The sequence below is a fragment of the Medicago truncatula genome, chromosome 6, assembly GCF_003473485.1.
Source record: "Medicago truncatula cultivar Jemalong A17 chromosome 6, MtrunA17r5.0-ANR, whole genome shotgun sequence".
In the NCBI taxonomy this organism is placed as follows: domain Eukaryota; kingdom Viridiplantae; phylum Streptophyta; class Magnoliopsida; order Fabales; family Fabaceae; genus Medicago; species Medicago truncatula.
Window position 1 is genome coordinate 24,117,725 of NC_053047.1, and position 23,050 is coordinate 24,140,774.

Here is a 23,050-nt window from a genome sequence, read left to right on the forward strand (position 1 = left end):
TTAATTCAAAAACGGTAGGGTTTTTCATTTTCTTCTTGAATTTTTCTCAAATTATTGTTGTTGAAGGTTGATGGAGATGATATGAAGATGAAGAAGAGGAGAAGAAGATGAAAAAACCCTAACGTTTTTGAATTAAAACTAACGTAAAGGACCAAAATGTGTAAACAGAGAGAAAGTTAAGATACCAAAATAAATCAAATTTTAATTAAGTGACTAAAACGATACTAATTAAATAGTTAAGGGACCAAAAATACAATTTAGCCAAAAAAACAATTAATGTACACCATTGCATTTGCCAATATATTGTTCCCACTCAAGCTAAGAAACCTAAGAGTACTTGTGCCAAGCAAAGAAAAATAGAATCCTAGATAATCATTATTGAACATCCACAATGTTGCCTTTTCTACATGGAACCTACTCATTCTTGTTCCTAATATCTATCCTTGCACTTATCATCACCTTACTATATTCACTACCCAAATGGAATTCAAACTCTTCAATCAAGAAAAACTCTCCACCATCTCCTCCAAAACTTCCAATACTAGGAAATCTCCATCAACTAGCCACTTTCACTCACCACAAACTTCAATCCTTAGCACAAATCTATGGTCCTTTAATGTTACTTCACTTTGGAAATGTTCCAATACTTATTGTCTCAAATTCTAAAGCTGCATGTGAAATCCTCAAAACACATGACCTTGTTTTTTGCAATAGACCACATAGAAAGATGTTTAATATCTTTTGGTATGGTTCAAGAGATATAGCCTCAGCTCCTTATGGTCACTATTGGAGACAAATAAGGAGTATATGTGTTTTACATCTTCTTAGTGCCAAAAAGGTTCAATCTTTTAGTATGGTAAGAGAAGAGGAAAGTGTGATAATGATTGAAAAGATAAGAAAGTGGTATTCTAATTCTTTGTTGCAACCAATGAACTTAACTAATTTGTTATGTGAAACAACTAATGATATTGTGTGTAGGGCAACACTTGGAAAGAGATACAGTGATGAAGGTGAGGGAAAACTTAGGGAGGCAGTGGCTGAGTTGGAGGTATTGTTAGGTGCTTGTGTTTTAGGGGATTTTGTACCTTGGCTTGATTGGGTTGGAAGAGTTAATGGTTTGTATGGTAGAGCTAAAAGAGTGGCTAAGGTGTTTGATGAGTTTTTGGATGAAGTTGTTGAAGAACATGTTAGTAGTTGGTTGGAGAGAAGCAAAAAGGGACTTGGTGATTTTGAACATGAAGGAGAAAATGATTTTGTGGATGTTTTGCTTTGGATCCAAAGGACAAATGCCACAGGGTTTGAGATTGATAGAACAATCATCAAGGCTTTGATAATGGTAAGAATTAGTATATAATGCTTTTTAAAATCGACCAGCTATAAGGTGAATTATGTTAAAATCGACCATACATAATGCTTTTTAAAAATATCTATAAGGTGATGGTGAATAATAACAAAGTCTTTCAAAAAAAATAAAATCGACCATATATAATGCTTTTTAAAATCTAATTAATGATCTTTCAAAAAAAAAAAAATCTAATTAATGTTAGAGCATATGCATTCACCTTCTATATATGTGCCATTTGTGATTTTGTCTAATATCAGAGTCCAGTTCCAGTGGTAATTGATGCGTATGTGTGAGTATTGTAAACTCCCGATTATCAAATTTTATAAATGTGGATCAAAAATATGTGACATATGTAATATTTTTTTTAACTCTATTTGTTTGGTATTTTAAACTATATACTATTTAATAATATGTTTACAAGATACAAAAATTTATGCTAATAATGTAATTAGAGATTGTTGCATTTTTTTTTTCTTTTCTTTAGGACATGTTTGGTGCGGGTACAGATACAACACTTGCAGTCTTAGAATGGGCAATGACAGAACTCCTAAGACACCCAAAAGTGATGGAAAAACTACAACAAGAAGTGAGAAATGTGGTAAGCCAAAACACTCATATAACTGAGCAAGATTTAAACAAAATGGATTACTTAAAAGCAGTGATCAAAGAAACTCTTAGATTACACCCACCATCACCTTTATTAATTCCAAGGGAATCAATGCAAGACACAAAAATTATGGGCTATGACATTTCAGCTGGAACACAAGTAATAGTTAATGGATATGCAATTTCAACTGATTCTTGTTATTGGGATCAACCATTAGAATTTCAACCAGAGAGATTCTTGAAAAGTGAAATTGATATTAAAGGACATGATTTTCAGTTGATACCTTTTGGTGCTGGTAGAAGGGGTTGTCCTGGAATAAGTTTTGCTATGGTTGTTAATGAGTTGGTTTTAGCTAATCTTGTTCATCAATTTGATTGGTCATTGCCTAGTGGAGTGGAGAGGGATCAAAGTTTGGACATGGCTGAAACTACTGGGTTAACTATTCATAGAAAATTTCATCTTTTGGCTGTTGCATCCCCACATATATAAGAAGTGATATACTTCAGAAATATTGTGGTTGTTTGAAGTGTTTCGGACTATGAAGCACATACACTCATTGGATTAGGCGTGTTTTGGTGTCGGACACGTGTTGTGTCTGACATCGACATATATAATTACACTGAATTATATGATTTTCTCAAATTATTAATGGTGTTGGTGTGTCAGTGTCTGTGTCGTGTCCAGTATCCGTATTTGTGCATCATAGGCTTTGGGAAAGGCGGCTCTATTAGGCATGGCAAAAAAAACTCATACCCGTGGTTACCCGCCCGAACTAAACTCAATTTGACGGATTTTCCCCGTTTTGACTGGGTTTGGGTATGGGTTTTCCCCGATTTCAAAACACGGGTATGAGACGGTTAACGGGTATATTGGTACCCTCCCCGAACCCATACACAAATTCGTCCTGAATGCAGAAAATTATTTTATGTTGATATGCCATGTTATTTTGTTTAATAATTGATGTGTTATTAAAACAACCATTGATATTTAAAGGAGCAAATAAATCAATCGGTCTAACAAATATTAAAGTGAGTATATTGCTGGATAATGCATTACAACATTTCTCTAGAGGTTGCAAAAATACTTCTATTCTTTATTAAAAAAAATATATTTAATGCGGAGACGGGATGGGGCGAGGATACCCAAACCCGTCGGGGACGGGGATGAGGTTCAATTTCTCATCCCTGTTGGGTATGGATAGGGTAACGGGTAAGTATATGAGAATCAGGTATGCTGACGGAGAATGTAAAACCCGTCCCCATCCCACCCCATTGCCATGCCTAGCTCTATATAAGAAGCTTCTAGGAATATGACATATAGCGTTGGTTAGAAGTCGACACCAAACAGAAAATACTAATGCTAAGAAGGTAGAATGTGGTGTGCTGCCAAAAATTTATTAACTTCTATCTATTCTTCTTGAACAAATCATAAGTTTCTTTTTCTCTCTCTCTATTCAATAATATTAATCTTCTTCCTCTTTCACTTTGTAAAGGTGTTTGGTTTTCACCCAAACAAAGAATAAAGGCACTGAAAAGAAGATTTGATTATCTTCTAATTACATAAAATCAATCACATCTTATCAAGGGTTAAGTTGATTCACAATGTTAAGTTGAACCAGTAAATAAAATTAAAAGATAATTAGCGATTAACAAATAAAATTTCAAATTAGCAAAGAAGAATTATTAATTAGCAATTAGAAAATAAAAAGAAGAAAGAAATGATGCAAACAGTAATTTATTGTCGTTGGATGTAATTTGAGGTATATGCGAGCAATTATTAAGTGTGTGCCTTAAAAAGCAATTCTCAACATATGATTGAGTTAGGGTCATTTGGTCTATACACATAATAAATTTGGAGCCCTCAATATTTTAGACGCCCTATAGAGCTGGTTGCACCCCCTAAAGGACGGCCATGTTTGTTGTGCATGCTCCTCAACTGGTTATCATCATGCTTCAAAGACAACTTTCTCCTTAGTCTCACCCTGCATCTTGAAACAATAGGGAGTTTAAGTTATTTTAAGGCATTATTTTATTGAGGGTTTTAGGACTTGCAAGACGAAGACATTGGATTTGGCATGGATTGCAGTCAACTAACAACATCAAAGCAGCAACTTTTTATTGAAAATATCAACACCGCACCCATTTGGATTGACTTATTTTTAAGCTTATGCAAATAAAAAAGTTTTAATGTACTATTCATAAGCTTATCAAGGTAGTTATAAAAAAAGTGAAAACGTATGAATTAACATAAAAGTTTATTTATTTGCATAAACAACTTTTCATAAGCTAATCCAAACAGGCCCTGTCTCTTTTCAGCATTTTTAATTTGAGAAAGATAATAATGCCTCACCTCATATTGAGCTTCCCCTCCTCCACTTTCATCAATATCACCTTCCTTGGAAGAACACTGTAAACAAAACAATCAAAACACAGTTTAGAACACAGTCAAACTGTTAAAACAGTTATAGCACTACGAGTCTACTTCTAGCTTTTCTATTTCACCTGAAAAAGGTAAAAAAAAAAAAAAAAAAAATTAAATTTTAAACATCTAACCTCGGCAATACTCTTATCAACCCCTTTTGCATGCTCCTCAGTGGGATCCTCAACATGATCCAAAGACACAGCTATATCTTCTGTGTTGCAGAGACCATCCTTTCCATCATCATCAGCAGCAGCAGCAGCAACACTTTCCTTAGGCTCACCCTGCAATGTTTCAAACTCCTCATCAAATCAAATTCATTTATTACTCAGACATGTCGTATTGTATTACTTTTGTTGCCAAAAGTATACGTTCCAATTTTCTAACTCTCTTCAGAGACTAAATTCTATATGAAATTGGCTCTTGTGAAGTGAGAGAGTGCATCTTAGGCGATAATGTAAGAGGCTAAAAGTTGACTGAAAAATCAATGGTTGAGTGTTATAAAATATATGAACACAACATTTTTTTATTTTTATCAACAGGCATATAATCCACAATTTATCCTAGCTCGAGAGAAAAGTGGAGAGGAATTTCTGAATATGAACACTCATAATTTACTATAGATACTTATATAAAGGCATAATGATACTTATATAAAGGATGGATACAAATTACCAGACGAGAGATCAAAAACAAGCATTATTTACTAAGATATAAATTATCTAGGAAAGCAATCAGTCATATGAAACAATATATTGTAATACTAGGAAAACTGAACATTAATTATTGTCTAATTTCAACACCCCCTCAAGTTGGAATGTAGAAATCCAAAGCTTCCATCGTGCAACAGATATCAGAAATCCTTGGTCCCCAAAGAGCTCTGGCGAACAAATCCGTTAAATGATATTTTGAATTGCAAAGGATGTATTGCATATCTTTAGAAGTAATTTTCTCACAAATTAAAATGACAATCAAACTCTATATGTTTGGTCCAATCGTGAAATACTAGATTAGATTCTATAGAGAAAGTCACCTGATTATCACAGATTAATCTCATAATTTTAACCATTCATTGCATTGTTTCAGCCTTATGAGTTCACATGAAGCGAGAGCCATAGCCTAATATTATGTTGATCACTTGACCTTACAACCAAATATTGTTTCTTACCTATCCATGAAACAAGGACTTCCTCCATAGAAAACAACATCCTGAGGTGGATCCTCTATCACAAGAAGATACTGCCAAATTTGCATCAAAATGGGGAACAATATCCTTGTGCCTAAATTTCTCGAACACCAATCCTACTCTTAGTTATCCTTTGATAAATCTTAATACTTTGACATCTGCAATCAAATGATAAAAGCTAGGAGAAATAGACCCACCATACTAACAACAAAAAAAACTGTCCGGTGTAGTTAAAGTAAGATTATCGAGTTTTCTATTAATCTCTAGTATCAGCTTGAATCCGAGAATAATTCTCCTTCACAAGGAAGAAATTTAACATCTTAACCCATTGGATTATTTACAAGTTCAAAGTTCAGCATTCCAAGTTCAAAATCTTAATCCAATATGACCACTTCTTGCTGTGACAATAATCATCTACATAAACTACAAGTTAGATACAAAAATTAGAAGAATATTCAATAAAATACTAACTGATCCACTTCATTCTGAATCAATCCATAAAACGGTGTTCATGGGTTAGGGTCTTTCCCAATCACCCTGAAAATCCAACCCAAACCAAAATAATTGGTTCAGTATATTTTGTGGTTCAAATCCAACCCAAACTATACTGTGCAAACCCGCACACTCGTTTGGTGCAGTGAACATACTTTCATTTTCAAACCTGTCAACTTGTGAACGCAACCCATCTAATAAGTTCCCTGTATTTCATTAACACACCATTGAGTCAGAGTTCGCGTGCATGAGCAGACCCTGGACCAAATTGCCTAATTTACAGTTTAATTTTCATTTCCACCACCCTCCAACAATCCATCTTCTTGTACTGTCAATCTCTATTGTTCACTGGCCACAACTACTACCAGCGTCATCCATCTTCTTATGGCATCTTTGTTCAACCACTTTAATTAGATTGGGGCATGTAGCACCGACACTATATTGAAGGCATGTCAAGTGTCTGACATGTGTTGGTACCGAGCACAAACACGACACTGACACACGGCGTTACATTCAACAACTTCTATTTTCTTAAATTATTCCTGATGTTCACGTGTCAGTGCTAGTAACATGTCTAGTGTTTGTGCTCCATAGGAACACACAATGAATGATGGCGAGTGAAATTCACAATGTTTCACATTCTTTTTTGTGATTTTACTTTCTAATTTGTTTTACCGTCTATGTTTCGAAGATTCAAATCTTACATGATGACCTCAAAGTGTCTGCGTTCCAATTCCATAAATTTAGTGTTGCTGTATGTTTTTAATAACCTTATTATGGATTTGGTTGAGTTAATTTTGTTTATACTAAATAGTACATCTGAGTTGCAGTGTGTCTTTATTCTCCCTATCCTTATTTTTATGTTGTTAAACCTAGATAGCGCCGCGTAGCACCGGCCCCCTAAAATGCAATAGTGGATAGACACTATTGCAAAAACTAAAAATCAGTTCACGATGTAAACATAAATACTAAAGAATAAAAAAATACACAAAATTAAAGAGACTGTCATACTTAATAATTGAAGAACCTAAAGTACAGAGCAATAAAATTTAACATAACAAACTGAACTAAACGTAGGAAGAAGAACAAAACGATTGTTTGAGCAAGAACATAACATAATGAAGAACAGAACATTACCCTGACAACAGTTTAAAAAACAGGATTTGAGGAATATCGTCCCAAAATCCTAATAATGGACGGGATAGCGCTTTGGGGCCGCAATAAGCGCTGTTACTAATGGCGGCTCGCAGGCCAAAAGCGTCGCACCGAACCCTACTAATGCTACACTATTCTGCTATGGTACACTTTTGACAACATAGCTTCATTTGAAATCCGTAATAAAAGCTAATGATATCTTCACATTTCAATTTATTCAAGTTCAATTCAAATTAATGACGAGTTCAATCATGCAAGGATTACTCAAAATCATGAATGATGCAACCATGTTGTTATTGTTTTCCCACACAAGGGTTACTATTGGCATAAAAAAACAATGAGTTAGCAAAGTATTACTAAAGATTAGTTCATACAACATGCACAGAACTAGCAACAGAGGGGAAAAAAAAAATACAAAAACGGGGGCGTATATAGGCGAACACCGAAAAAATCTCAACCACTATACTGCCGCTACAAAGCCGCTTAACACAAGACAGCCACCCCCAAAAACAAACCCAACAGCCACTGCAAACACGCAGCTGCAGGGAAAACAGACAGAACGTTCGCAACCCAGGCCCTGTACCCCCAAAAACTGGAACAGCAAACGAGCTGCAGCAGCCACCCTAGCGATCCGTATCACCGAAGCCAAAGTTATGGAAATGTAATCAAGCGAAAACCATCTGAAATGCATGTACATAGCTTCGACTAACCTGCGCAAAAGCTAGCAAAAGGAACAAGACAAAAGCGCCGCCCATACACGTAACGCCCCGGAAAAACACCAACAAACAGAACAGAAACAGAAGCCAAATACAGGTGACCATAACAGGACAGAAAAGCAAAAACACTGCAATCTAATCCCCTGCTACCCGCACCCAGAAACACCCAGGACAGCAAACAAAAACCAGAGTTAACCACAAACCTCTCTTCCAAGAAAAGGAACATAGAGTTAACCGTGAAATCGCCACTCTCTCCCGGACGCCAAGCCCACTTATCCAACTCTTCCCTCCAAAGAAATGAATCAAGGAGCACCCGGAATTGATAAAAAATGCTTTCCTCCCAAACAAAAAACCTTCTCCTCCATGACCAATTCCACATCCATAAATCACCTTCTCTCACCCGCATATCCGACACCTTTTCCTCCTTGTTCACTGCTAAAGAGAATAAACAAGGAAGCTGCTCACACAAAGGGGAATTTCTAAACCAACAACCCTTCCTAAAACGAGCCTCCACCATTTCTCACCAACATTTTATCTAAAAACCAGGGACTACTAATGTTGTTGACAGAAAATATTGACACACATTTTATCCACTCTAATATGTACCGAACACTACATTTATGTCATTTCATATCTATAAGCTACTTCAACTGCTAATTTTAACAAATACTACAAAATCAATAAGCTAGCTTATAAGTCATCTGCTAAGCTAGTTTATTAGTTATATGCTATTTATGTCATTTCATATCTATAAGCTACTTCAACCGCTACTTTACCCTAAATTATAAATTCAATAAGCTAGCTTATTTGCTAATTGCTATCACCTATCAGTTAGCTTATAGGTCATCCTCTATAAGCTAACTTATCAACTATTCGCTATTTTTTACCAAACGGAGCCTTAATCTACTCTAATATTTAAAATCTTCCTAATAAGATGAAACAAAACAAAACAAAATATAAATAAACACATTGGAATTGTAATGAAAATGATGATTACCTACCAGTGACTGAGCTGGGCCAAGAGGTTCCCCGTTGAGAACAATAGTCGGAAGACGACGAACATCCCAACCCAAAACCTTACACACTACTTCCCCAAAAGCCCTGTGAGCCACTTTATTCGCAGTCCTCAAAATCAATTTGGAATGTTGAACAAGACCCATACAATCCTTATACTTCTTGTTCTTATTATTCTTCTTATCAGCAGCACAAACCAAACATAAAAACTCTCCATTCTCAAAACACCTCTGGTAATACCATCTCAGTTCATTATCTTCCATAAAAACTTTAATGAAAAAATTCTCAAACTGCTTAAATCTATCATCACCGTCTTCGTTGTCATCTTCATCTTCGTCTTCATAGTCCTCTTCAACTTCATCATCATCGTCATCATCGGAATCAATAAGCAGAGAGTCTTTGAAAGCTTTGCAGGCTTTGTTCTGCAAATGTAATGCAGAGAGTCTCTCAATCTCTTGAGGTTGAGGAGGAGGGTTTGGTGTGGGCCAGCCTGTTTGAGGAGAGTTTCTTGAAACGGGGACGGGGACCGGCCAACCCGGTGAATCGGGTTTTGTAACGTTGTTATCATCTGTGTTAACCCTCCGGTTCTCAGAGGAAATGGGTTCGGGTTTTGTAACTTTCTTTTTCTTGAATGTGGTGGAATTCACAGGAGGGAGGGATCTGGTGTGGGGAGGTGGAAAAGGATCATGATGATGACGCCAATGAGGAAGAATAGGGTTTGATTGAGGAGCATGAGGATGAGGAGGAGGAGGAGGAGTAGGGGGGCCTTGTTGCCAAAGATAATGAAGATAGATTACTTCATCTCTTAGCTTCTGTTCGTCGTAAGAATTCTTCATTTTTCCTATGTTTTCTTCATTCCTTGCTCTAATTACACTTCTTTCTCAATTCATCAAAACCATATGACCAAAAATAAAGGAAGAAATTTTCTAATTTGAAGTCGGCTGTCCTCACTCTAACATATGCACCTAGGTTTTTTTTTCTTTGTGATTTCATCATCTAAGTGTGGTGGTTTGTTGTTTGTCTTGTGCGGCGTTGTTTGATTTCTCGTCTTCGTGCGGTATTCATTTGATTCATATTGAAAGATCGATTATTCAATCGAAGATTTGGCCGTCAACGTTGCAGATTCAGAGGTCATGGATTTTCCGGTCACTTTAATTTTACCATACATTTTTGTAGGCATATTATGCCGTTATATGCTATTAACTTGGATGTTGTGAGTTTGTTCGCAGATTCATCATTTACGTTTTTAGCGATTTGAATGATGTAATCTCTTGATTTGAATGAATGAATATCATTTTGTTTTTGTAAAAAAAAATAAAATTGAGATTATTACACTAACATATTTATTTTTAGGTAATAATCTATTTAATCCTTAAATGTATAAGAAATAAACACAATAAATTTTCAATATATCGAAATTTTAAAATAATTTTTAATTGTACATTATCCTAGTCAATGTACGAGTTTAATGCTAGTCAATGTACGTGTTTATTGTCGTATTAAATCTTAAAATATTTACTTATTTTCATATCAATCTCCATATGAAAAGTGTTACCAACAATGAACGACTATTTTAACGTTAGAGACTATTTTGATTAACAAAATATACAATCAGATACTATTTTAGAATTTTGATATATTAAAGAGTAGTGTGACTACTCTTTAGAGTAGTGTGACTACTCTTTACACATTCAAGGAGCAAAATAACTATTAACCCATTAATTTTTCATTGGGTTATATTAAATAAAGAGAATACAAAAACATACATTTTTCAACACATTTTATATGATTGGTTGAAATATATATGTTTCACCGAATCATGGAGTCCCATATATGGCAGGACCCATGAAAGTTTTAGCCAATCAAAAAGAGTGTGTGCTAAAATGTGTGTTGTTGACTTTTTTTTATTTGATAAAATATCCTTTATTTAATTAACCTCTTTTTCTTTTTCGTTCATTTGATTTTAACCTTTTTTTTTTACAAAAAAAAAAAACCATATTCATTCATTCAAATTGAAAATACATTAGATACAATAACGCGTTCAACATCGCTAAAAACGTAAAGGGTTAATCTTTGAACAAATTAAATATTTGGCATAATTTTAATTTGAACCCATAACTTTATTTAAACATTTGGCATAAGTGTACTTTGGCCCCCTAACTTTATTTAAATATTTGGCTTAAGTGTACTTTGGCCCCCTAACTTTATCAATGTTGCGATTTCTACTCCCTATTAAAAAAATAACAAATTTAGTCTCATGTAAATTAGCCCCTTTGCAATTGTAGTTCTTTTCTTCAATTTTGGCCGAGTCAATGTAAATGTGACGATTTACTAGGTTGAGTCAAACGCCGCATGTGTAATTTTTTAATTTTGAAATAAAAATATTCAACCTCACTAATTAATATTAAAAATTAAAACTACAAAAAAATCATCAATATTCAACCACACAAATTCCCTAAAAAAGATAACACGAGCATACATCACGCCTAACAACAACAAAAGCGTGTTTTTCTTCTTCTTCTTCTTCTCCATCTATCTCTCTCTCTCTCTTCACACAAAACCAACAACAACAACAAAAACACGTTCACTTTCTTTCTACGCTTCTAATTTAACAACCTTGTCGTCGTTCGAAACTCAACGCGGCCTTTTTTTCTCTCTTTTTCTTTTCGATATTTTAAGGATGTGATGATCCATGTTTCAGATCCGACATTCTGAGAGAGAATTAATTTGATATTGGTTTCAACATGTTGGTGAAGTGGAAAACTATTTCAAATCCAGATCTAAACCCTCCCAGATTCTTGAATTGAGATTGTGAAAGGGGGTCTCGTTGTTGCAGTAGGTTCTGGAAACTCGTGAAGAAGATAAGATATTTTTTGTAATAATCTATTTTTTAAAGGCTTATTTATACCTTTAGTGTAACGCCCGTTTTGGTTAATTTAATTATTTTGTTGAGTTTAGAATATATTTATATGATTTGTGTGATTTTAGATGATTGATATGATTGGTGTGATTTATGTAATTTAATGAGGAGTTGTGACTTATTTTATTGTTTAATAAAATAATAATTGAAAATAAAATAAATATTGAGTTGAGGGGTTGTTTTGAGATTTTAGAGAGTTTTGGGGGAGAAAGAGAAATAAGATAAAATAGATAGAGGAGATATAAATAGGAGAAGACATAGTTTAGAAAAAGTTAGTACGTACGTTCAGTTTTAGAAAAATGGAGAAAAAGCCAAGAGAAGAGAAGAGGACCTAGAGAGCTGCGATTTCGAATTCTAAGGTAAGGGTGAGACTAGCATTCAATTCTATTAAGGCTGTAATTCTGATGGTTGTATTGACAAGTGTAGGATTAATTTAGAGAAGTTGGAAATTAGGGTTTAAGTGAGAAATTGATGATTAATTGATGTAGAGTTGTTAGATTGATGTAGAAACTGTTTACAGACCTTAGGTAATCAATAGGAATCAATGTTAAGCTTAAAAACCAGGTGATTAGGTGAATTTTGGTGAAAACTGCACTTCTGCCCGAGCCAACATTCATCGCTCGCCTCCCGAGGGATGATCCTCGCCATAGCGAGGGATGATCTTCATTGCTCGCCGCGCGAGCAACTTTTCTTCGCCTCGCGAGTTGCACCTTGCAGCTCGCCATAGCAAGCAGATCACTCGCCATAACGAGTATGACCAGTGAGGAACCTGATTTGTGATTTCACTTATTAAGTCGAACTTTAGATGATTTTGAGTGCCTGAACATGTATAATAATGATTAGGCAAGTTTTTAGATTGAGATTGAACCTGGGAAAGTTTAAAAATGGATTTTTGGGTGAAAAATGTCAAATTCCCGAGAGCACCCAGTTTCTGGTTCGCCAAGGCGAGTTGCTTACTTGCCAAGGCGAATGCCTTTTTCCTGAACTCGCCATAGCGAGTAGAGGCTCTCGCCTTGATGGGATAAAACCGCAAGTACACGGTTCTATCGAAGTAGTAAAAATAGAGTATCATTCCGACAGGGAGTTATGAATTCAATTATCTTTTAACAATGATTAGAATTAAAGTTTAAAAGATAGAAAGTTGTATTTTTGTATAATTAAAAGAAAATAACAATAATAAAATAAAAGAGGTGCCTTGGGATTATTGGTTCATCTAATTGACAAGTCCTTCACAAACCAAACTATTAAACTTATAATCTTATGTTAGACCTAACTTCTAAAGACAGTTTCTCTTTTGTTCCTCTAGCAACCAAGCCTATTTCGCTGACTTGATTACTATTAGATTTTGGTCCTAAGTTGCAACCAAGCCTATTTCGCTGACTTGATCACAATTTAGAATCCTTGAAGTTCGAAACTATATGTCTCAAAGGTTGTAAAGACTATTTCGCTGCCTTTACAGTCTTTGTCTAAATTCACTTGTTCGAATATCAAAGCTTCACATTCGTTTTATGAATTGATATTTGAGATGATGGATAAACAATTATCAAACCCTCCACTTTCGTTTCCACAGTTTGATAATGGTTGATCCATGTTAAAGCGGTGAATTTAGATAAGAAATTAGGGTTACATAAGATTAAGGTTTAAAGTTTGGGTTGATTAGGATTATGTCATTTAGACTTATCCAACAATCCCAAGACAAGAAGAAGTCTACTCACTAATGTTCATCGTAGACAAGGAGAAGAAGAGAGAAAGCATAAAAGTAAATAACAAGAAAGTAAAAGAAAAGAACTTTTATTAGAAAGACAATTGTCACATATTGCATTCCAAGAAAAGATGAATATTTGTGATGGCTAGCTACTCTATTTATAGCATACATTCGACTTAAAACCTAAGCAATTACATTACTAGAATGTTCCACAAGAAACTGCGGGCTAAAATAGAGTAGCTTAAAATCTAAGCAAAAGCAGCAAAAGTGACTCTGGAGGGTGGCCCGGCCGTGCCAAGCTTCTGACTTTGGGAGAGACATATTTTTGTCTCCGAATCTTCGTATTTTCGTACTGAATCAGCTCCAAGTCCCTTTCTTTTGCTCCAAGACTCAATCCATCCAATATTCGTTCCTGAAATATAATAAAATGCAATTTGTAGTAAACTATCTTAAAAAGGAAATAATACTAATATAAAATAAACTTAAATCTAATTAAAACTAAACTAAATAACATATAAAAAAGGATAATAAATGACTCATCACGCCTCGCGAGCACTTGTGAGACAGAACACCTTGTTAGGTTAAATGTGACCTTTGTCGCATGAGTTGATGTGAGTTGATCATGGGGGTAAGCAACTAAGTTGCTTATCTTACTGTTGTTGTTTCAGTAAGCCTGAATTATATGATTTGATGTTGTTAATAATGTGATATAAATGTATATGCATTACATGAATTATATATGATGTTGAGATGTTGATTTGTAATTGATATTGTTATATCATGAACTGTTTTATATGCTGCCTATGTTGCTGTTTGTTTATTAACTAAGCTGCATGAGTCGGTCCAAGATGAATGAAGATGTTTCCAAATGATTGGATTTATATAAGAGGTCGATGTTCTAAGATGCTAAGTTGTTGAGTCCATGCATACTCATTCATTGTTGGGGGCTTGATGCCCTGGAGCCTTTGCTCACCACGTTGGGGGCTTGATGCCTAGAGCTTTAGCTCAACTAAGTTGAGGGCTTGATGCCCTGTAAGTATATTAATACTTAATACGTTGAGAGCTTGATGCCCTGGATTGGTACCACATGCATATAAGAGGTTTAAGTTGCATAGTCAAGTCGAAGTCGCATTGTCGAGTCAAAGTTGTTAAGTTGTCAAGATGTTAGGCTATGTTTGGATTGATGGAGAGTGGTGGAATGGAATGGAATGGAGTGGGATAGATCCATATTCCATTGTTTGGTTTTGTAAAAAATGAATGGAATGGAATGGAGTGTGATGGAACCCATTCCATCCAATACCACCCATTTAACCAATTTTCCATTCCCCCCAATTTGAGGTGTTCCCAATGGAATGAAACACATTAATAAGACAATTACAACATTGTCCCTACTTTCATTCCCCAACTTCATTTATGTGACCTCATTCCCTCGTTTTTTTCTCTTCACCATTTTGTATTCCATCTTGCTCTTACTGTTCACCTCCACCTCTCTTTCTCTTGTTTGCAGCTCTTCATTCTTCGTTTTAGAAATATAAAATGCATTATGTCCACTTTCAAGAATATATGTGTTATCTTAAAACTATTTTAATTTTTGAATTTCAAGGAATTTGCTATAAAAGGAGAATTCTGCAGCTTATTATAGCCACTGCAGATTCAATATTGATGTTTGATTTCAAATTGCATAGCTTGCAAGCCTGTAATTTTCATGTGTTACATTATAACTATTTTAGTTTTAAAATTCCAAGTGAGTTGCTGCTACAAACGTGAATTTTGCAGCATATTAATTATAGTCCATTTCCAGCATATTAATTATAGCCTATGCAGAATAATATTGATGCTTTATTGTTAATTTTTTAAAATAAAGGGTAAAATTGAAATAAAAAAGTTATAACTCATTCCGTTCTGTCTACTTTCCAAACAATGGAATGAGAAATTAGTTTCATTCCGTCGTAAAATATCCAAACAATGGAATGGAACATTCGTTTCGTTCCATTCCGTTCCGCTCCATTCCATTCCGCTCCGCTCCATTCCATTCCGCTCCGCTCCGTTTCGTTAGTTTTAAGATATCCAAACAAAGCCTTAAGTTGTGATTCTATATATATGAGCTGTTAATGAAGTGTTATATAATTATATTATTATCTATGATGATATTATGATGTTTTCATGGTATTAAATATAATTGTTGAATTATATGCTTAATATTATTGTTTTGTGAAATCTCACCCTTTCTGCTTGGAAATGTTGCTCTTCGTATGAGTAACTTGCAGGTGATCGAGAATAAGTAGTTGTTGCTTGCTGTCGTGAGTGGCTATCCCTCACTGTGTCTTTAGGTGCTCTGATACGTAACGGGTTGGGAACTTTTGTGGCTATTTTCTATTCCTTACGTATTTGATTATGAATTTATATGATTAAGTTGTTAGTTGGATATTTATGAGATGTTTAATGAGGCCTTCGTGCCAAGACTATTTATGTTGTTGAATTAAATCCGCTCATTTATGATTTTTAAGAAGTGTAGCATTCCGTTTATGTGTTGAATACTCTGATAATTGTTATAAAATTTTTATGTTGGGGAAACGGGGTGTTACAATTGGTATCAGAGCAGGTCCATCCGGCCAAGTAGTTGAGTCGTGTCGTGTTTAGTAACAGTTGTAATACTGTCTTATTTTTTTGTTGCTTGTTGTGTAGAAAACTAAGAATGGCTGGAAGAAACGATGTTGCGATTGCTGCTGCCGTAGAAGTTGTGGCTCAAGCTGTGGTACATCAGCCTAATGCAAATGTTGGTGCTAATGCTGAAGTGAGGATGCTAGAGACTTTTCTGAGGAACCATCCTCCTACTTTCAAAGGAAGATATGACCCTGATGGAGCTCAGACTTGGCTCAAAGAGATAGAGAGAGTGTTCCGGGTCATGCAGTGTTCAGAGGTTCAGAAAGTGCATTTTGGTACGCACATGCTAGCTGAGGAAGCTGATGATTGGTGGATTAGCCTTCTACCTGTTTTGGAGCAAGATGGTGCTGTTGTTACTTGGGCTGTGTTTGGGAGAGAGTTCCTAGACAGATACTTTCCGGAAGATGTTCGCGGGAAGAAAGAGATCGAGTTCCTTGAGCTGAAGAAAGGAAACATGTCAGTGACAGAGTATGCTGCCAAGTTTGTGGAGTTGGAAAAGTTTTGTCCGCACTACATTGCAGAGACTGCTGAATTTTCAAAGTTTATCAAATTTGAGAATGGTTTGCGTGCTGAGATTAAGAGAGGAATTGGTTACCAGAAGATCCGTACTTTTTATGATCTGGTGAGCAGTTGCAGGATCTATGAGGAGGATACTAAGGCTCATTACAAGATTGTGAATGAGCGAAAAGTCAAAGGTCAGCAGAGTCGTCCTAAGCCTTACAGTGCTTCTGCTGATAAGGGTAAACAGAGAATGGTTGATGAGAGGCGCCCTAGAAAGAAAGATGCCCCTGTTGAGATTTTCTACAATACTTGTGGTGAGAAAGGTCACAAGAGTAATGCTTGTCCTGGGGACGTGAAAAGATGCTTTCGTTGTGGGAAGAAAGGTCATGCACTTGCTGAGTGTAAACATGATGATATTGTGTGCTTTAATTGCAATGAGGAAGGTCACATTGGTTCGCAGTGCAAGAAGCCTAAGAAGGCGCAGACTACTGGTAGAGTTTTTGCTTTGACTGCTACTCAGACTGAGAATGAGGATCACTTGATCAGAGGTACATGTTATTTTGATAGTACACCTTTAGTTGCTATTATTGATACTGGTGCTACACATTGTTTTATTGCTATTGATTGTGCTACTAAGTTGGGTCTTGCTATGTAAAATATGAATAGAGAGATGGTTGTCAAAACTCCAGCTAAGGGTTCGGTGACTACTTCTCTCGTGTGTTTAAGATGTCCTTTGTCTATGTTTGATCGTGATTTTGAAATTGACTTAGTTTGTTTACCTTTGAGTGGTATGGATGTAATCCTTGATATGAATTTGTTAGAGTACAACCATGTTCATATTAATTGTTTTAGTAAGTCGGTGTATTTCTCTTCTGCTGAAGAGGAAAGTGGCGCAGAGTTCTTGTCTACTAAGCAGCTGAAGCAATTAGAATGTGATGGAATCTTGATGTTTTCTTTGATGGCATCTTTGTCTATTGAGAATCAAGCAGTGATTTATAAGTTACAGGTGGTATGCGATTTTCCAGAAGTGTTTCCTGATGAAATTCCTGATGTGCCTCCAGAAAGAGAAGTTGAATTTTCGATTGATTTTATTCCGGGAACGAAGCCTGTGTCTATGACACCTTACCATGTCAGCTTCTGAGTTGGCTGAGTTGAAGAAACACTTAGAAGATTTGCTTGATAAGAAGTTTGTAAGACCAAGTGTTTCACCTTGGGGAGCGCCAATTTTTCTAGTTAAGAAGAAAGATGGTAGTACGAGATTGTGTATTGACTATCGACAGTTGAACAAAGTAACAATAAAGAATAGGTATCCACTTCCAAGAACTGATGACTTGATGGATCAGTTAGTGGGTGCACGTGTTTTCAGCAAGATTGATTTGAGATCGGGTTATCACCAGATTAAAGTGAAAGATAAAGATATGCAGAAGACAGCTTTTAGAATGCGATATGGACATTATGAGTATAAAGTGATGCCTTTCGGTGTTACAAATGCACCTGGAGTATTTATGGAGTACATGAATCGCATTTTTCATGCATTTTTGGATCGTTTCGTGGTTTTTTTCATTGATGACATTTTAATTTACTCCAAGACCGAGGAAGATCATGCTGAGCATTTGAAGACTGTTTTGCAAGTGTTGAAAGAGAAGAAACTTTATGCTAAATTATCTAAGTGTGAATTCTGGTTGAAAGAGGTGAGTTTTCTTGGCCATGTTATTTATGGTAGTGGTATTGTAGTAGATGTAACACCCCGTTTTCCCAACATAAAAATTTCTTAACATAAATCAGAGTAAACATCACAAACGGGATATCACCATTCACATAATCTAAAAACAGTTAAATAACAATTTAACTTTCAACAAAATATCTTTATCAATCGCAGCGGAGTTGTTTCAAAATTACAATGCAACCTAAACCTCTTATATGCATGTGGTACCAATACAGGGCATGAGCCCCCAGCATTATTGTATTAATATACTTTTAGGGCATAAGCCCCCAACAATTATTTTGAGCAAATGCTCCATCGTGGTTAGTACAAAGCTCCAGGGCATAAGCCCCCAACAAATGTATGCTAATGCATGGACTCAATCATCTAAAACATCTTAATCATCATCTCATATACATCCAATAATTTGGAATTCAACATCATCTTAATCATCTTGTATAGACTCATGCAACTTAGTTAAATAACAATAGCAGCATAATCAGATCACAACAACATTATACTTCATCATATCAATTCATTTCATCAACATCTTGATCATTCAATAATATTTCAAGTAATGCAATTAATCATTAAATCCCATTATAATCAGCTTAACAGTTCATAGCAGCTTCACAGATCTCAGTTAACATCTTAAATAGGTCACATTACTACCTAAGGGTCCAACCTTAATCAATTTATGCGAAACAGATCGCAACATTCTAACTTGCATTCAGTTCTGGAAGTGCTCGCGAGGCGAGAGCATCTGCTCGCCATGGCTAGTACAAGCCAGAATTCCAACTTAAGTTGTTCTAAGCTAAAAACCAGGTTCAATCTCGTTCTAAATCATCATCTAATCTTTAATAAACATCTTAAGGCACTCAAAAGCATCTAAGGTTCAACTCAAAAGTCAAAATTACAGAATTCAACATGCTCTCTAGTCATGCTCGCTATGGCGAGTAAGGTTGCTCGCTGTGGCGAGCTACGACTTGTAACTCGCGAGGCGAAGGGAAATGGCTCGCGTGGCGAGCGATGAACGTCATCACTCGCGAGGCGAGGATCATCGTTCGCGAGGGCGAGCGATGAATGTAGGCTCGGGAAGAATGCAGTTTTCTACGAAAATTCATCTAATCTCTTGGTTCTAAGCCTAATTTCAATTCCAGAATTCATCCTAATCATAATCTAAGGTCAAAGGACAGTTTCTACATCAATCTAATCAATTTTCACCGTTTAATCATCAATTCTAAGAATTTGACCTAATTTTCGATTTCTCCAATTCAATCCTAATTCTTGCTAATTACAACCGGATGGATTACATGATTAATAGAATTGTAGAGTTAGTCTCACCCTTACCTTGTATGAAGAGATCGCAGCTCTCTATGGTGATTCTCCCTTCTATGGCTTTTTCTCCCTTTTCTCCAAAAACAGTCGTACGTACTAATTTTTCTAAGACTAGGTTTTCTCTTTTTATATCTCCTCCTAAAATCTTATCTTATCTCACTTTCTCCCCCAAAACTCTCTAAAATCTCAAAACAACCCTTAACTAAATATTTTATTTTATTTTCAAATCTTATTTTATTAAACAATAAAATAAGTCTCATAACCTCATAAAAATCATCAAAACACATAACTCATCTAAAATCATCCAAATCATCTAAATCGTCATAAATCACCATAATTCACACATATATTATATAAATATAATATAACTCGTCTAGACTCAATTAAATAATTAATTAAATAAAAGTGGGCGCTATAACTCTTCCCAACTTTAAAGATTTTCGTCCTCGAAAATTTACCTCAAGCAAACAACTCTGTCTAAGACTCCAGCATCTTACTCTCTAGCTCCCACGTCAAGATTTCACCAGTCGCTCCACCCAAAACGACTCTCACAAGGGGTATTTCCTTGCCTCTCAACGTCTTCACTTTCCAATCATCAATCCTCACCGGTAAAGTCTCTACCGTAAGGTTGTCTCTAACTTGCACATCATCACTCTGGATCACATGAGATGGATCCGGAACATACTTCCGAAGTTGCGACACATGGAAAACATCATGAAAATTCGAAAGATGCGGTGGTAATCCCACTCGATACGCCACCGTTCCAACTCTTTCCGATATCTGATATGGACCAATAAATCTCGGAGTCAACTTCTTTGACTTCAAAGCACGTCCAACACCAGTCACAGGAGTGACTCTAAAAAACACGTGGTCTCCTTCTTGAAATTCAAGATCTTTCCTGCGCTTATCATGATAACTCTTTTGTCGACTCTGCGACGCTTTCATTTTCTCTTGAATCATCTTAACTTTCTCAGTAGTCTGCTGAACAATCTCTGGTCCTAAGACCACTCTTTCTCCTGACTCAAACCAACACAATGGAGTTCTGCATCTCTGACCATATAAAGCCTCAAAAGGTGCCATTCCAATACTAGAATGATAACTATTATTGTATGTGAACTCAATCAACGGAAGATGACTATCCCAAGTTCCTCCTTGCTCAAGAACACAAACTCTCAACAAATCCTCTAGCGACTGAATCGTCCTCTCCGAATGACCATCTGTCCGCGGATGATACGCCGAACTCAATCTCAACTTAGAACCCAAAGCCTCTTGCAAACTCTTCCAAAATCTTTAAGTAAATCTTGGATCTCTATCTGATACAATGCTCGAAGGAACACCATGCAACTTCACAATCTCTTTAATATAAATCTCTGCCAACTGGGCAACAGGAAAACTAATATTAATCGGTAGAAAATGAGCCGACTTCATCAATCTATTATCAATAACCCAAATTGCGTCATTCCCTCTAGGAGTATTCGACAAACTCGTCACAAAATCCGTGGATATACTATCCCATTTCCATTCTGGCACATCTAACGATACCATCATACCAGCAGGTTTCTGATGTTCGATCTTCGACTTATGACAAAATAAACACAAATACACAAACTGTGCCACATCTCGTTTCAATCCAGACCACCAGAAAATCTTCTTTAGATCATGATACATCTTCGTAGCTCCCGGGTGAATACTCAAGCTACTTCTATGACTCTCTTCAAGAATCATTTTCTTCATCTCTTCATCATCAGGAATACAAATCTGACCTCGGAATCTCAACACACCATGGTCATCGACCTTAAATTCACCTTCTTCAGTCTGATTACTAGCTACCAATAAGTCTACAAACTTGACATCAACTTTTTGTGCCTCTTTAATACTCTTCAGAAATTCACTATCAATCTTCAACATTCCTAGTTTCACACTCTGAGGTGACCACTCACAAACTAAGCTCATATCTCTAAACTGCTCAAGTAACTCGAACTCTCTAACCATCATGGCGGACATATGCAATGTCTTTCTACTCAAGGCATCTGCAACAACATTAGCTTTACCTGGATGATAATTCAAACCAAAGTCATAATCTTTCAATAATTCAAGCCACCTTCGCTGCCTCATATTCAATTCTTTCTGATCGAACAAATACTTCAAGCTCTTGTGATCACTAAACACCTCGAACCTCGAACCATACAAGTGATGTCTCCATATCTTCAATACAAAGACCACAACCGCCAACTCTAAATCATTGATGGGATAAAACCGCAAGTGCACGGTTCTATCGAAGTAGTAAAAATAGAATATCGTTCCGACAGGGAGTTAGGAATTTAATTGACTTTAGATAATGATTAGACTAAAGGTTTATAAGGTAGAAAAGTTTGGGTTTTTAATTAAAAGCAAATAATAAAATAAAAGATAAAAGCCTTGGGGTTATTGGTTCATCCTAACGACAAGTCCTTCTCAAACCAAACTATTAAACTTATAACTTTATGTTAGACCTAATTTCTCAAGACAGTTTCTCTTTTGTTCCTCTAGCAACCAAGCCTATTTAGCTGACTTGATTACTATTAGATTTTGGTTCCTCTAACAACCAAGCCTATTTCGCTGACTTGATTGTTATTAGTTCCCTTGAAGATCGAAACTATATGTCTCAAAGATTGCAAAGCCTATTTCGCTGACTTTGCAATCCTTGTCTAAATTCACTTGTTCGAATATCAAAGCTCCACTTTCGTTTTATGAATTGATATTTGAGATGATGGATAAACAATTATCAAACCCTCCACTTTCGTTTCCACAGTTTGATAATGGTTGATCCATGTTAAAGCGGTGAATTTAGATAAGGAATTAGGGTTACATAAGATTAAGGTTTAAAGCTTGGTTTGATTAGGATTATGTCATTAGACTTATCCAACAATCCCAAGACAAGAGAAGTCTACTCACTGACGTTCATTGTAGACAAGGAGAAGAAGAGAGAAAACATAAAAATAAATAGCAAGAAAGTAAAATGAACTTTTATTAGAAAGACAATTGTCACATATTGCATTCCAAGAAAAGATGAATATTTGTGATGGATGGCTACTCTATTTATAGCATTTGTTCGACTTAAAATCTAAGCTATTACATTTGGGCTAAAAATAGAGTAGCTTAAAATCTAAGCAAAAGCAGCAAAAGAGGCATTGGAAGGTGGCACGGCCGTGCCAAGCCTAGCACGGGCCGTGCCAAGGTTCTGACTTGGGGGAGACATATTTTGTCTTCCGAATCTTCGTATTTCTGCACCGAATCAGCTCCAATCC

General features: G+C 35.9%; 2 protein-coding genes across 5 annotated transcripts; one reads left to right on the forward strand and one right to left on the reverse strand.

Moving 5' to 3' along the window:
- The first annotated feature begins 321 nt into the window (after nt 1–321).
- Nucleotides 322–2,594, forward strand: LOC25479709 (cytochrome P450 736A117). The gene is made up of 2 exons (XM_013587856.3): nt 322–1,336; nt 1,830–2,594. Exons 1-2 carry the CDS (start codon nt 392–394, stop codon nt 2,439–2,441), a joined length of 1,557 nt encoding a protein of 518 aa, XP_013443310.1. The 5' UTR covers nt 322–391; the 3' UTR covers nt 2,442–2,594.
- Nucleotides 2,595–3,670: 1,076 nt separating this feature from the next.
- Nucleotides 3,671–9,862, reverse strand: LOC25479708 (uncharacterized). 4 transcript variants are annotated; one of them, XM_013587855.3, is made up of 4 exons: nt 8,921–9,852; nt 4,505–4,654; nt 4,302–4,358; nt 3,671–3,933 (listed from the first exon to the last, which is right to left on the reverse strand). In XM_013587855.3, the coding sequence occupies exons 1-4, from the start codon at nt 9,767–9,769 to the stop codon at nt 3,898–3,900; spliced, it is 1,092 nt and encodes a 363-aa protein (XP_013443309.1). In that variant the 5' UTR covers nt 9,770–9,852; the 3' UTR covers nt 3,671–3,897. The 4 variants fall into 4 exon arrangements, 3 of the variants coding, with proteins under 3 accessions (XP_013443309.1, XP_024630522.1, XP_039682639.1); XM_024774754.2 differs by having other exon boundaries at nt 3,671–3,939; XR_005642114.1 differs by lacking the exons at nt 3,671–3,933; nt 4,302–4,358 and adding an exon at nt 5,539–5,714 and having other exon boundaries at nt 4,520–4,654; nt 8,917–9,857.
- Nucleotides 9,863–23,050: the final 13,188 nt, after the last annotated feature.